Source organism: Abramis brama (genome assembly GCF_963993115.1).
Source record: "Abramis brama genome assembly, chromosome: 2".
Classification (NCBI taxonomy): domain Eukaryota; kingdom Metazoa; phylum Chordata; class Actinopteri; order Cypriniformes; family Leuciscidae; genus Abramis; species Abramis brama.
The window spans coordinates 43,485,063-43,501,028 of NC_139964.1; the positions used below are offsets into that span (position 1 = coordinate 43,485,063).

At 41.9% G+C, this 15,966-nt stretch overlaps 1 protein-coding gene across 2 annotated transcripts in view; it reads left to right on the forward strand.

The window, feature by feature from the left end:
• dachc (dachshund c) overlaps positions 1-15,966 on the forward strand; it is a 67,712-nt gene that overhangs the window by 50,137 nt on the left and 1,609 nt on the right. For both annotated transcript variants that reach the window (XM_084099440.1, XM_084099441.1), the window contains exons 7-9: positions 6,553-6,698; positions 6,814-6,961; positions 15,228-15,371. In XM_084099440.1, coding sequence (XP_083955566.1) covers positions 6,553-6,698; positions 6,814-6,961; positions 15,228-15,371 — 438 coding nt within the window. The remainder of the gene's footprint in view (positions 1-6,552; positions 6,699-6,813; positions 6,962-15,227; positions 15,372-15,966) is intronic.

Here is a 15,966-nt window from a genome sequence, read left to right on the forward strand (position 1 = left end):
TCGGTAAACGAGCATTCCAACTACGCATTAACACAGTGTTGTTCCAATAGAACTGATGGTTATACGAAGGTGATTTTTTAGTGTCAGCACTTAAACGACATTTCTCTAACGTATGATCACTTCTCTGTGCTGCAGTAAGAACATCGCACGAAATAGGCAAAAATACGTCAGGATCGGGACAAACAGATTTTTGGATCGACTTAACATCCACATGCTCTGTCACAGCATTTTTCTCAAAAATATCTGCAAAGATAGACTCACCTAAATTCACTTCATTCTCCTTACCGAAACTTTTCCCCTGAGCGCGTGTCGTAACTGCACTAGAAGCAAAAACATTTGGGAAATGTTGTGCGAGCGCATCTGGTTGCTGGTCAGTAACTGGGATTTTGGTGACATGCACAACTGGCATCACTTTTCCTCCAGCCAGATCATTTCCCATGATAAAATCAATACCTTTCACAGGTAGGGAAGAACGAGCCGCCACATTAAAACATCCAGAAACTAACTCAGACGTCACCCAGACGCGATGAAGAGGGACAGTGATAAAACCCATTTCTATACCCTGCACGATGGTGCTAGTATCACATTCAGAGCTTGCACAAAAAGGCAAAATGTCAGACAGTATAAAAGACTGAGATCCTCCCGTATCACGTAAAATCTTCACAGCTTTCTGATCCTCAACACAACCAGTCAATGATACATAACCGTCAAACACGAAAGGCTGAAAACACTCATCAGGAGCTACTGAAAACATGGTCTGTGGAGACACAATTTTTACTAAAACTGAACCGCGAGGTTGAGCTGAAAAATCCTGACGTTCATGCTTTCGTTTTAAAATTCGACACTCAGCAATAATGTGTCCAACCTTGTGACAATAGCCACACTCTTTACGCATTCTCGGGCTAGATGGACTAGGCCTGACTTTAAAGTCAGAAGTAGTAACTTCATTCTCTCTTTGTGAAGTGTATCCTAAATCACTCGCACGCTTTACAAACACAGGTTTATGAATGAGTGCATACTCGTCTGCTAAAACAGCTGCTTGCTGCACAGTAGTAACCTTTTGTTCGTTTAAATATAAAGCAGTACGCTCAGGAACACAATTCTTGAACTCTTCAATGAGCAAAAGTTCACACAAAGATTGATAATCCGCGACTTTACACGCCTTTATCCATCGATCAAAAAGAATACCCTTCTCACGGGCAAATTCGACATATGTCTGAGAAGCAGCTTTTTTCGTTGAGCGAAAACGTTGTCGGTAATGTTCAGGTACCAACTCATAGGCACGGAGAATCGCATTTTTTACTGTCTCATATTGAACACTTTCCTCTAATGGAAGAGATGCACAAACTTCTTGCGCTTTCCCCGTTAACTTACATTGTAACATTAATGACCAGACCTCTGTTGGCCACCTCAAAGCAGATGCTATTCTCTCAAATGCCTGAAAATAAGCTTCAACCTCTTTCTCACGAAAAGGTGGAACAATTACAATATTTTTCGCTACATTAAACGAAGTCGAATGATCAAGAGAATCCGTTAACACAGGTAAAGAGTTAACTATAGGTACCACAGGAATATTTGGCACTAATGCAGCAGCTTCAACCTCAGAACTAGGTCTATCTTTAAAAGCAAATTTTTTAGATCTTTTTGGATCATCTCGACCAGACTCTAACTCCAACTGGCGCATTTTAATTTTCATCTCCGCTTCAATACGGTACAATTCCAGCTGATGCTGCAACTCATCCTTCCGTGCTTGAGCTCTGTCTTGCGTCTCAAGCTGTAAACGAGCTAAACGTACTTTTAAACGCAAACCACCCTGATGTACAGGTGATTCTTCGGTAGAGAGGGATAAAGGTTCAAACTTAGGCAAAGAAAGAGGGGGTGGTCCTACCTTCGCCCCACCACCGGCACCCGGCGTAACTGGATTGCCAGCGAGAGAACGCAATGAGGTAGAAGAATGCAATGGGGGTTGTTCCTCATCCATAACAGCTGCAACAGATTCCACTGACTCAGGAACATCCTCCAATAAAGACAACACCCCATCATTAATTAAACCAGTTAACAAACAAGCTTTCAAGTCTTTCTTAAGCAATGTTTTAGAAACAGGTATTTCAAAATGTCGAGCAATAAGGAACAAATCGTCCTTTCTACATGTTTCCAACACTGCAATGCTAGGTTGACTTACAAACTCATTTAAATCAAACGTCGCCATAATACATTGATGAGCAAAAAACAAACATAATAAATTAGCAGGCTACGAACGACTCCGGACCTACCTACCTAACCGAGACCTTACTAAGACCTCTCTAGTCTTCAGAGGGTACCAGTTAAGAGGCGAGCCTCTCCCCCGGAATACCTCCAAAAACAACAAACTAAAATAATAAAGAAAACAATAAATAGTAAACCGTAGTGAGAACCGGCGCTAAGCACGGCCCCCCTGGTTTACTCTACCTACCCGGAGATCGCCCAGCACCACTAACCTTTATCTGCTCATTAAACAAAATTAAAGTAGTCCAATATCTCGACGAGCCCCCAATTTATGTTACGAACCCTTTTGTTAAAAGTGGCTACGTAAGGGTTTCACAACATAAAGAAGGACACGTGAAACACGAGTGCGCGTTAACATTTATTATACTCACAAAACATGTAAAAACTCACGGAACACGTATCACAAACAAAGAAACATAACAAACTTCAAATAATAAGAAGGTAACAACTATTAATAAGACGAACAGCAAAGTAATTCAACTAAATAAAAAGGAAAAAAAAGGAAAGCTTGTTTGCTGGTTCTCCTCTCTCCTGCCATGCTCCGCTTCAGCGTCCTTATAGTGAATCAGAAACGACTCCAACGAGACGCAGGTGTATAATGATACACAGGTGCGGACCTAATAACAAACTCAGACACAGAAAAAAACAGAGTCATGACGTCATCACAAGGAGAGGAAAACACAAACCGTAACAATGGCGAACTGCCATTTGCTCGGACTGAGCTAAAATCAACCAATCATCGAGATAATTTAATACGCGAATGCGAATGAAGTCTCAGAGGAGCCAGAGCTGCATCCACGCATTTTGTAAAGGTGCGGGGTGATAAACCTAGGCTGAAGGGAAGAACCCGATACTGGTATGCTTCGCCCCCGAAAGCAAACCTCAGGAACTTCCTGTGATGAGGATGGATAGATACATGGAAGTACACGCTCCTTCAAGTCTATTGTGACAAACCAGTCCTCGGACTGAATCTGTGACATATTAGCGTAAGCATACTTTGAACTTGAGATTCTGAAACCTTTTGTTTAATTGACGCAGGTCTAGAATAGGATGCAACCCCTCATCCTCTTTCGGAACAATGAAGTAACAGCTGTAAAACCCTGGCTGTCTGCTGGGAGGAGGAACCCCTTCTATAGCTCCTTTTGCAGAAGTGTCAGTACTTCCTGCTCCATAATCAGAGCCTGCTCGGGGTCCACCACTGTGGGGAGGACCCCTAGAAATCTGGGAGGATGAGAACCGAACTGAATTCTGAAACCCTTTTCTATAGTGTGCAGGACCCACTGAGAAATATGTGGCAGTAGTTTCCACGCTGCCAGAAATTCTACTAGGGGAACCAGTCTCTCGAGACTGGCCTCTGGATTTGGTTGAGCAGTTACTTTGGTGCCCTGAAACGGCGAACCGGCAGGGAACAACCAAACTGGCAGCGCTGCGACCCTCCTCAGAGAGTCGCACCCCAGAGGGTGCCGAGGAGAAACGATTTCTCAAAACCGTCCCTGGAACCTTCAGAAGCCTGATAGCCTCAGCGTCACGACTTCTTGTCTAAGTTTTATTAGAGATAACAACTCTAAATAGCTTTGTTCCTACGACCCTCCTCAGAGGATAGTTGGGAAAAGCAGGCACCTCAGTGCCCTGAAACGGCGAACCGGCAGAGAAACCGAACTGACTGCTCTACGACCCTCCTCGGAGGATCGTTTGGGGACGCTGACACCTCGGTGTCCTGAAACGGCGAACTGGCAGGAAAACCGAACTGGCAGCGTTGCGACCCTCCTCAGAGAGTCGCCCCCCAGAGGGCGCCGAGGAGAAACGATTTCTCAAAACTGTCCCTACCCCGGAGGGGACCGCCCTCAGAAGCCTGCAGCCTCAGCGTCAGGGCTTCTTCTTCCAGCTATTTTAGAGAAAAACAGTCCTCATATCTCTAACTGGCTAGACTGCGACCGCCACCCAGGTCCCCTTCGATTGTGGATGAGCCCAAATGGCGACGCTCTGTTTTGCTGCATTTTATTTATGCTGCGAGGAGCTTTAGTAGGCTGAGACTGCTCCCGCCCAGCAGTCTCAGGAACATTAGATCGGTGAGGAAGAAACCTCTGGAACGCCGCTGACGAGTTTTTTTTTTTTTTTTTTTTTTTTCTCGGTTTTTTGAAAGCGGAGCGTCCAGAAGAACAGACATATTTTATCTTAATTTTTCTTTACATCAGAAAAACTATATATATACATATATATATATATATATATATATAAATATATATCACTCCGTGGCCACCAGCAGGAAACAACCGAACTGGCAGCACTGCGACCCTCCTCAGAGAGTCGCCACCCAGAGGACACCGAGGAGAAACGATTTCTCGAAACCGTCCCTCCCCGGTATAGTTTATCTGTTGCGCGACGCAATTCTCGAATAGCGTCAGTGCTGTTATATCCTCACATTCATCCATGTCCTTATATACTTTACCTACCAGTGCTGCCTAATAATATTTATCTATATTATTTATGATGGCTGGTGGGTAACGTCGGGGTTATGATGACGCCGACCCAGGAGAGAGATAGCTCGTAAGCATCTCTTTAACCCGAGGCACTGTCATACTATGATACTTAATACCCATAACATTACTATAGTAGAAGTTTAGGGATAGAACACATAAATAGAAAACCGGTTTATTCCACGATCGACACCTCAGTGTGGCGATAGGAAAAACACGGCACTCCCCGACGAGGAGGCTGAGATATAGAATTTTCCTTATATTTTCACTCTCATATGTTCGGCTGGCCAGTAATATTTAATTTAGCAACAGCACTAGATAAAACCTCCTTTTATAAGCTCCTCTTCATTCAACAGAGTTATGAGCTGACTTATTTATTTATTTATTGAAAACTCAAACATCTGCCTTATTTATTTTTAAACAACAAACACTAATACCAATTCCTCGGAACTGGAAATCACAGCATGAGTGCCTCATCCCGGGGAGGAGAAACCGCAGAGCGTGATTCTCCCCGAGATAAAGCACTGGATCTAACAGGTGGAGGCAGAGATAGGGCTGGGTCCGTCTCAAACCCCGCTGTTAGAACCATTTGCGATCCCCAAGATGCGCGTCGACGCCGTGCCTCGGCAGCAGCGGGACCCGCGCCTCGGGGAGCGCGCACCTAACCGTCCTCCTCGAAGAACGGCCGGCGGAAGCGGATCGTCCTCACGGACAGCTTCTCGCAATGCTTACAGTCAGCCCCCTTGAGAACTGACTGTTGGCATGCTCCACTCCCAAACAAGCAACACAAAGCTGAAGTGTGTGTCCCCACCCATGATATAACGTGGGCAGGGAACAACATAACGCTTGCTTGCTCTCTTTTGCCATAATATATATATATATTGCAACTTTGACAGACAACAATAAATATGACAAGGACAGAATACACAGATCGCTTGCTGAAGGCACAGAAGCTGTCACGGTCTGTTTCCAGGGGTGCTTTATAGTTTCCTGGTGGATGATGTCACCCGCCTATGACGTCTCGTCTTTCCATTGGACTGATTACACATGTGCTTCACGACGCAATCACGCAGGGCGTTCCCGCAGCGCTTGACGCAGCGCGAGTTCCCTTGAAAGGGAACAGTATATTTCAATGCTTTTGTGTTTTCTCGCAAAAGCTTTGCGTTTCCCCAAGAAACTTTGCATTCATTTGCAATACCTTGTAAAACGTTTGCAATTGCTCGCAGAGAACGCAAAAGTTTTGTGAGCGAAAGCAGAGAGAATTTTTCCTCCCATCTCAATTTTTTTTCCATCACCACGTCCTTTATGGGCTCAGTTAAACACTAATATTGTGAAATATTATTACAGTTTAAAATAACTGTTTTCTATTTTAATTTATTTTAAAATGTAATGTATTCCTGTGATGGCAAGCTTTTTTTCCCCAGCATCATTACTCCAGTCTTCAGTGTCACATGAGCCTTCAGAAATTTGATGCTCAAGAAACATTTCTTATTATCAATGTCGAAAACAGCTGTGCTGCTAAATATGTTTGTGGAAACTGATTCTTTGATAAGTAGAAAGTAAAAAAACAAAAAAAAAAACAAATTTAAATCATCATTAAATGTCTTTACTGTCACTTTTATGTCAGTTCATCCTTGCTGAGTAAAAATATTAATTAACAAATATCTTACTGGCCCCAAACTTGAACAGTGGTGTAAGTAATACAAATGTATTTAAAGTTTTATTTTACTTTCTTTGTAATAAAAAGTTTTGAAAAGTTGTATTGCTAAAAAAAAAAAGGTTATTAATGTGCCGTGTTCTCTTGTTATAGAAGAGAATGTCCTCTGCACCCCCACGTCCCGAGACAGCTATGAGAGAGTGTCTCATTCCGGGCCAACATTACCCCCAGGATTCCCTGCTCCGCTGCTCTTTCCTGAGGGCCTGTCCTCCATAGAAACCCTCCTCACCAACATACAGGTATATAAAGCTATTAAAAAAGTATATATTTCAGTATAGTTTGAACAAAATTAGAGTAAAAATTCACCCTGATAAGTGTATAGCTCAAATGTCAAGCCTATTTCCTCTTTTCCAGGGTCTGTTAAAGGTGGCTATTGATAATGCGCGGACGCAGGAGAAGCAGGTGCAGATGGAGCGCACAGAGCTGAAGATGGAGCTGTACAGGGAGAGAGAACTACGTGAGACGCTGGAGAGGCAGCTCTGCGTCGAGCAGAAAAACAGAGGTGAATAGCTGATCTGAGACCAGTCTGCAGAAAATGCTCTGTTTAAGAAGTGGGTTTTTGTGTCGAATCCTGGTCAGGACAGGTCTGTCACCTTTTTAAAACCTTTGCCCATCTACCATACAATGCTAAATGTCTAATTGCAGGTGTTAGATGGACATTTGACAGCTGCATCCTTTATGTTTAAAGGAATAGTGGTAACACTGGTTCATTAGTTAACATTAGTTAACTACCTTAGTTAACATGAACTAAGAATCAACGATACTTCTACAGCTTTAATTAATTAGTTAATATTAATTTCAACATTTACTAATACATTATTAAAATCAAAGGTTGTATTTGTTAACATAAGTTAATGCACCGTGAACTAACACGAACAAACAATGAACAGCTGGATTTTTATTAAATAACATTAATAAAGATTAATAAACACTGTAACAAATGTATTGCTCATTGTTAGTTCATGTTAGTTAATACATTAACGTTAACTAATGAACCTTATAGTAAAATAATAGTAGTAGGCTAGTATTAGTAGCCTTTATTGTCACTTAGTCACAAGTACCAGCGAAATTAGCCATCAACCTGTCCATACAAACATACATACAATATGACAAGGGGGTAGACAGGACAGGAAGACAGGGGATTCAGGGGATATAGTTCACCAAAATAGCTTATACATAGTTTATTATGTCATTTTGACAGTCATGGTCACTATGAACTGTTGTTGAACTGTCTGCGAGAGCCATGTACAACAGCATATAGGTTTGGATTGAACAAACAATGATTCACTTTTGTTTTTTTAAGGTTTGGAATATAGGTCGATGACATGTTGCAGATTTCTTTGGTCACACTTTATATTAGGTGTCTTTAACTACTATTCACTTTGGTACAATGTACTTGTTGTTATGTTGTATTGCAAAACACTGCTATTGAGGTGGGATACGGGTAAGGTTAGGCACAGGTTTGGTGTTATGGTTTGGTTTAAGGGTGGGTTAAGGGGTAAGGGAAACGTCAACAGTGTAATTATAGTTGTAATTACAGAAATTAAAAACATGTACACATTAAGTGCATTGTATTAAATGGTTAATTTAAATGTTATTACATAGTAGTTAAAGACACTTAATGTACAGTGGGACAATTTTGCTAAATTTTGCATTAAAGCTAAAAACATCAATGATCAATCTAGTTTTTTTTTCAGATCTATTTATTTAAGAAAAACATATAAATGCAATTAAACATACAATGACAAAGTTTGTGTAAAACTGAAAAAAACAAAAATGGGAAATATATCACAGAGAGGAGCATGACTGTTTCAAGGTTGATATATTTCCTAAAATAGATCATTTAACAGATTATCAAATTAATAATGGAGTAATAACAGATAACCTTTCATGACAAAGCAAAGTAAGTTTTGATAGTACCATCCAGTTTGGTGTGACTCCCCAAAAATGTAATATTTATGAATTAATAATGCATATATTTAAAATGTAAATAAAAATTGTTGTTAGCATTCTAGTCTAGCATCTATTCAGGGTGTAAGGAAATATGTTATAACTTTTTACTTGATGGTAACTCCAAATGTCCATAATTCAAACCATATAATTCCAAACCATATGAAACACGAATACAGAGAGTGCATTAAAAAAAAAAAAAAAACTTGGCACATGTTTTGTCCTTTTCTTTATCATGGACTCATACATGTGCATTCAGCAAGTTTGCATGTACTCATGCATGACTGATGATTGACAAGACATCTGCAAGACAAGCTCTTGTGAAGTTGAAGTGATTCCACTCAAAATAAGGATTTAATAGGAAAAAGAGCTTTGTGCTTTCACAGTTGAAATCGTATGTGTATTATAAAAAGAGCTTATCTTCAGTTGCATGTAATGTTTTCTGTCCACATCACAAAAACAAGTAAAACAGGTTCTCACATTTAACTGTCCGGCATTTGATCTTTCACGTAACAAATAAATTTACTCTCAATTTAATCTCTTAATCTTCTGTTCTCCAGAATATACGTACAGTCGTTGTCTACATAAATCAGAAACCTCCGAGGCAGCCGTCATAAACGGTGGAATCATTAAAGAAGGTGACAGGGCAACATGCACCATTAATGAATGTTGTTTAATTAGAGAGCCCCTCATCTCGTATTCTCCTGTCGCCCGCATTGTGCTCCAGCTAGTCATGTTACTGCAAATTCAGCACTTTCCTTCTGCCACACACACACACACACCAACAAACACACACATATACAGACACAGAGAATTACCCTTTGTAATTACAAGTACATATTATGATATTAGTGTGAATGATTTATTATCAGCGTAAACAGAATTGCTGTGTTAATATTCGCCGCATCACATTTGATGAGGATAATGAATCTCCTGCATAATTCATCAAATCAGCCGGTTCTTCCATTAGTGAGAGATGTCTTTATACTCCAGCCAACTGACTTAGAGTCAGTTTCTGTGTTTTATACCCAGTGGTCAGAGGAAAGATTAAGAAGAAGAAGGTTGGTCCTAGATCACTCAAAGAGGAAATCGGACAGAAAGCAGTTTTTTTTTTCGTTCTTTCTTTCTTTTCTTTTTTTCTGCTGACTGTGCCGTCTGAATTAAGCTCTTACTGCAAACTGGAAAATTAACATGTTCCACTGGGCTCCAGCCTAGTTTCACATTAGATGTGCATTATATTAGACACAGTATTTAAGGCTGAATGAGGGCATGTGGAACAGCTTTTCATGGTTTGCTATAATTACTGTTAGCTGTGATGTGGGATTTGATGTAATAATTTTTCTATTATCCAGTGGCATAAAGTTTTTCCAAAGTCATTTTTCAAAGTTTAATGTTTTACAGCAGGTACATAAGATATCGGATATATACTATGAAACACATTACCCCAAGATAATTATTATATTTTTTTTTTTTCACAAAAAATTATATTTCAAATGAATGCTGTTCTTTTGAACTTTCTATTCTTCAAATAATTATTAAGTTGAAAATTCAGCTTTGTTATCACATATCACAAATAAAAAAAAAACAGTTCTGTCATGACAACTCTCTGAGTGTTTTGTTTAGCACGGTAATGGATATGACAATGGGAATATATTTGGTCTTGGCGGAATAGATCTGCTATGATGCTGCTGCTGCTGCAGAGCAAGTACGGGACTTGCTATTTCCAATATATACATGACATGCTGCTGTGAGCAAGAAAGACATGCTGCTGCTGTACAGTATAGCATACATGAATTACCCCCAGAAGATCTAGGTGGAGCTGGGGAGGGTTTCTGAAAGCGTGCTGCAAATTGCTAAAGCAAACGCTAACCTAGAGTCTTGCATGCAGACAGGGACCCAACGGGTGAACCACTAATATTTGATGTAATGATTGGAATAATATTTACTTTGTCATTTGCATTGCATGTACGGGTCGAGAATCAAAAGGCACGGGCGGACTGCGGGTCCAATAGGCAAGACTATTTTGACTCAGTTCGGTACCCACTGATATACAGCTGCTTTCAAACGATCCCGTGCTTATTTGTGTTCAAGCTCTGTAGTCTGAAGAACGTCAAAGTTTTCTAATTACAATGCGGTTTGCAGTGTTGAGCATTGTAGCCAATCGTGCTGCAACTGAAGTGATTGACAGCTTTAGTCACTATAAAGGGAGCGCTCTTTGCTCTCTTTCTGTATATAATCTATTCACATTTTGAATGTTTTTTTTTTCATGCTGCTAAGAGGACCAACGGCCATGTAGTTTACACTGCAGAGTTTTAGGAGAGACAGCCGCATTTAAATGCAGAGTGAATCCACTAAAATATTCCCGATATTATAATGACAGTAAAGGCTCATATTTGGCTATATGTTCTTTTAATTTATGGAGACCTCTAAGTGTCTGTATAGCCTTTGGTTGTCAGGTTTGGCATAGACGAAGCAGACAGAATGGTAAGTTAAATGCTTTAATTTGCAGAATGGATCGGTACAGCGAAACAGGTGAGTAAACAGTAAGTTGAATTTCAGATGATAGCTTAACTGAAGTGTAACCAAGTCTCTCTCTCTCTTTCTCTTGCAGATGATGAAGGAGTTCCTTAGAAGACGGAATGGTGACTGGCTGAGAAGATCGGGATCGAAGGTAGGTATACAGGTAAGTATGGCAGAGAATCTGTGTCATGTGTAGACGAGATCAGACAATGACTGAATGTTTGTAGCAGGTATATATGGGTGAACTGATGATGAGGTCCAGGTGACGGTGATTAGTAATCAGGTGACAATGAGCGTGTGAATGACTGAGTGGGCGGAGTGAGGGAATGAGTGGAAGGAGATGGTGATGGAATCCTGACTGTTGATCCTTGGTACTGGTGGCAATAAGTTTGCAGATAACGTCCTATCTCCTGAATCTTCCGCTCAGTCTGGCCGTTGGTCTGCGGATGATATCCTGAAGAGAGGTTGACAGTGACCCCGAGGAGCTTGAAGAAGGCGTGCCACACCCGGGAGATGAATTGGGGTCCCCTGTCCGAAACGATATCTTCTGGAATGCCGAAATTTCTGAATACATGAAACAATGCTTCAGCTGTTTCTAAAGCCGTGGGTAAACCAGGTAAAGGCATCAGCTTGCAGCCTTTGGAAAATCTATCCACAACGACGAGCACACAGGTAAATCCACCGGATCTAGGAAGGTCAGTCATGAAGTCCACTCCGATGTGTGACCAAGAGCGTCTGGGTATAGGTAGTGGCACAAGTTTACCCTCAGGTAGTTTCCTGGGAGTGTTGGTGATGGCGCAGACTGAGCAGCCTCGGACAAACCTGGAGACATCTTCGGAGATGGACGGCCACCACTCCAACCCCAGTGGAAGATGCATCGACCTCAACGATGAAAGGAAGTTCAGGATTGGGATGGATGAGGATTGGTGCTGTCGTGAAGACTTCTTTGAGGCGATGGAAGGCTTGGATAGCTGTGGGATTCAAGGACAGAGACTTGGGTCGATTCTTTAATGAAGATGTGAGAGGAGCACTGATGAGACTGTAGTTCTTGATGAATCTTCTGTAGAAGTTTGCAAAACCGAGGAATCTTTGAAGTTCTTTGACAGATGTGGGTAATGGCCAGTCTTGGATTGTTTCCACCTTCCTCTGGTCCATCTGGATACCATGCTGATCTATGATGTAACCCAGGAAATGAACAGAGGTGATATGGAACTCACACTTCTCCAATTTCAGGTAAAGCTTGTGTTCACTCAGTTTCTCTAGTACTTGAATGACATGACGATGGTGTTCAGCAATTGAAGATGAATAGATGAGGATATCGTCAATGTAGACAATCACAAAGCGGTTGAGGTACTCACGGAACACTTCGTTCATGTACCCTTGGAAGACCGCTGGAGCGTTGGACAGCCCGAAGGGCATAACCTGATATTCATAATGGCCAGATGGGGTGACGAACGCTGTCTTCCACTCATCTCCATGCCGTATACGGATCAAGTTGTATGCACTCCGAAGGTCTAGTTTCGAAAATATGCGAGCCCCACACACCTGCTCCAAGGCAGCTGGGACCAGAGGAAGTGGATAACTGTATTTGACGGTTTGAGAGTTGAGATGACGATAATCGATCCAGGGCCTCAAGCCTCCGTCCTTCTTACCCACAAAGAAGAAACTTGAAGCGGCAGGGGAGGTCGATGTGCGGATGAACTGTTGTTGTAAAGCCTCCTCCACATACTCCTCCATGGCCTTCTGCTCCGGGATGGACAGTGGATAGATACGACCTTTAGGTAGAGTGGCTCCAGGTAGCAAGTCGATTGCGCAGTCCCATGGCCGATGAGGTGGTAGTTTAGTAGCCAGTTTCTTGCTGAACACATCCTGGTACGCCTGGTACTCCACTGGAATCTCTACTTGATGCTCTACTTCAGGGCTCTCAACCGAGGTGGAGCAAACAGGAACTTTGGACCTCTTCTGAGACGTCGATGATGAAGAAGGGATTTTCTTGATGGATGATAGACAGGACAAATGGCAGGACTCACCCCAACGCAATACTTCACCAGATTTCCAGTGGAGCGTCGGCTGATGTTGAACTAACCAGGGGCGTCCCAGGATGAGCTCAGCGGTGGACTCCTCCAGCACCATAAAATAAATCTCCTCTTAATGAAGACAACCAACGCGCAGCGTCAGAGTAGGTGAACAGTGACGAAGTCGACCTCGACCCAGCGGTTTTCCCTGGATGGTTTGTATATGGAGGTCTTGAGAATTGCGATGTTTGCGGATGTTCAATTTTTGGAGAATGCACTGTGGTGCGATTTAAAGCTTCAATTTTAGGTGAGACTTGAATTGTGCTTACCGCTGGGCATGGAGGTCGAACACGGCAAGAGCTGAGAAGATGATTATCAGATGCACAATAGAGACAGAGTTTATGAAGAATTCGTCGTTGACGCTCTGAAGCTGGAAGATGGGCGGAGCCGAGATCCATAGGCTCTGGTGCTGGAGGAGTGACTGATGGAACCGTGGGCGGAGGACATACAGTGGGAGTCGGAGAATCACAGGCTGATAGTCTTTGCGAATCTCGAATGGATTTTTGAATTAATTTCTCAATTCCCAGACTGTCGTCGTAAACCACCATCAACTGACGAATGTTAGGGTTCAAACCATGACGAAAAGCTGTGATCAATGCTGCCTCATTCCAACCACTGGATGCCGCTAAAGTGCAGAATCGTAAGGAGAAAGTACTCACGGAAGATTGGCCTTGACGAAGATTGTAGAGTTGATCATGTACTGATAGATCGGCAGCTGTTTGACCGAAAACTTCTTTGAAGTGTTGTATGAAACTGGAGAGGGATTTGACGACTTCCAAATCCGAATTCCACAGAGACTGTGCCCACTGAAGTGCTTGCCCAGACAGAAGTGAAATGATGAAAGCAACACGAGCTGAATCGTTAATGAATTGATGTTCTTGCATGGAGAAATACAAAGATACCTGAAGTAGAAACCCACTGCAGTCCTCCGCCTCACCGGAGAATGTCGCTGGTCGGGCCATGGGACACGCTGAGGCAGTGAACGAAGCAACGGGCGCTTGAGGAAGTGAAGCTGAAGAGGTGTGTTGATGAATGGCGATCGGATTGACAGGTGAATTCGCTGTGGATTCCGAAGGATTCTGCATGGTGGTCTGATCTTATGTCAGCTTTGGCATAGACGAAGCAGACAGAATGGTAAGTTAAATGCTTTAATTTGCAGAATGGATCGGTACAGCGAAACAGGTGAGTAAACAGTAAGTTGAATTTCAGATGATAGCTTAACTGAAGTGTAACCAAGTCTCTCTCTCTCTTTCTCTTGCAGATGATGACGAAGGAGCTCCTTAGAAGACGGAATGGTGACTGGCTGAGAAGATCGGGATCGAAGGTAGGTATACAGGTAAGTATGGCAGAGAGTCTGTGTCATGTGTAGACGAGATCAGACAATGACTGAATGTTTGTAGCAGGTATATATGGGTGAACTGATGATGAGGTCCAGGTGACGGTGATTAGTAATCAGGTGACAATGAGCGTGTGAATGACTGAGTGGGCGGAGTGAGGGAATGAGTGGAAGGAGATGGTGATGGAATCCTGACATTGGTGTGATGTACTGTATGCACTTTTGTTCAAAATATCCTGTATGGACAAGCTTCTCACATGATGTAGGCAAAAGTTTTCTATTGTTTACATGATGGATGCACATCTTTTTTTTCTTTTAATCATCACAATGTAGGGTTGTGTGTATATTTTTCTTAAATGTATGAACTCAGGATGCCTAATGTTGGTTTGATTGCTTGTGTTACATGAGAAAATCAATATTTTTTGTCTCCCTGATTCAGATTTAATGCGGGGGCAGTTCGGGTCGTGGTCTTTATGTCAAATAGGTGGGGTCGGGTACGAAATTAAAGTAGTGCTGCTGTCGGATAATGGGCCGGGTGTTCTGTTAAGTATTGCGGGTGCGGGTTTACCAAACTGGACCCGTGCAGGACTCTGCGCTGACCAAGTCAGGTTGAGCAGCGTGCTCATTGGCTGCTATACAGCAGGAACCAATCAGCTGTGCCAAGCAGGTTGAGTTAAGAACCTATCAGCCTGCACCATCTAGAGTTTCATGACAGAACTTTGTATTTATTTTAAATTTCACTAATATTTCACAGTATTACTTTGTTTACTGCATTTTTGCTGAGCATAAAGGCTTCTTTAAAAAACATTTAAAGATGTTACCGATCCCAAACTTTTTAACAGTAGTGCATTCCTATCAGGAACTAATTTTCCCTGTGCTTTTCTTAGCACTGATCCAGAAGCGACTGAAGAAAGAGAAGAAGACCAAGAGAAAATTGCAGGAGGCTCTGGAGGTCGAGTCTAAGAGAAGAGACCAGGCCGAGCAGACGCTGCAGAGGACGGCCTCCAGTGAGAGATCACCTATTCAAAACGGTTAGAATGCTCATCTGCCAAAATGCTAATGCTTAAATCAATTTTGTACTGACAATTGTCTGCATGTTGAAATGAAATCCTTATGGTGTCACTGCCACTTAAAAAGGCATGACCACACAACCAAGACTGAAACGAATACACTGTAAAGCCTAATTAGTTAGCCTTAAAAAAAAAAAAACATGCAGATTGCTTAAAAAAAACTAAGTTAAGTGAAATAGCAATAGTACGTTGTACTGACAAATTCTTAGTGTAGTTCTTTATAGCTACTCAGAATTACTATTTTCGACAACTAAATTTCAAGTTTTTACTACTTTTGGCTTTATTTGCCAATTTTATTTGTCTTGTGTCAGTAGTAGCACAACAAAGACAGCAAATTGTTTTGTAACGGTCAGAGTCTTATTCAAATTAATTTAATTTACCCTTGTTGTGTTTTGCATGCTGAATGTTGATGTCTGTGTTCAAAAATACAATTAACTGTGATTTTTGTTGCACCACTGCATCAATTGTAAGGGAATTATAATATAATTATAGTTACAGTTATAGGGCAGGTCTGCCCTATCTGCTACATCACCATGTCAAGTACAATTGCTGCTAT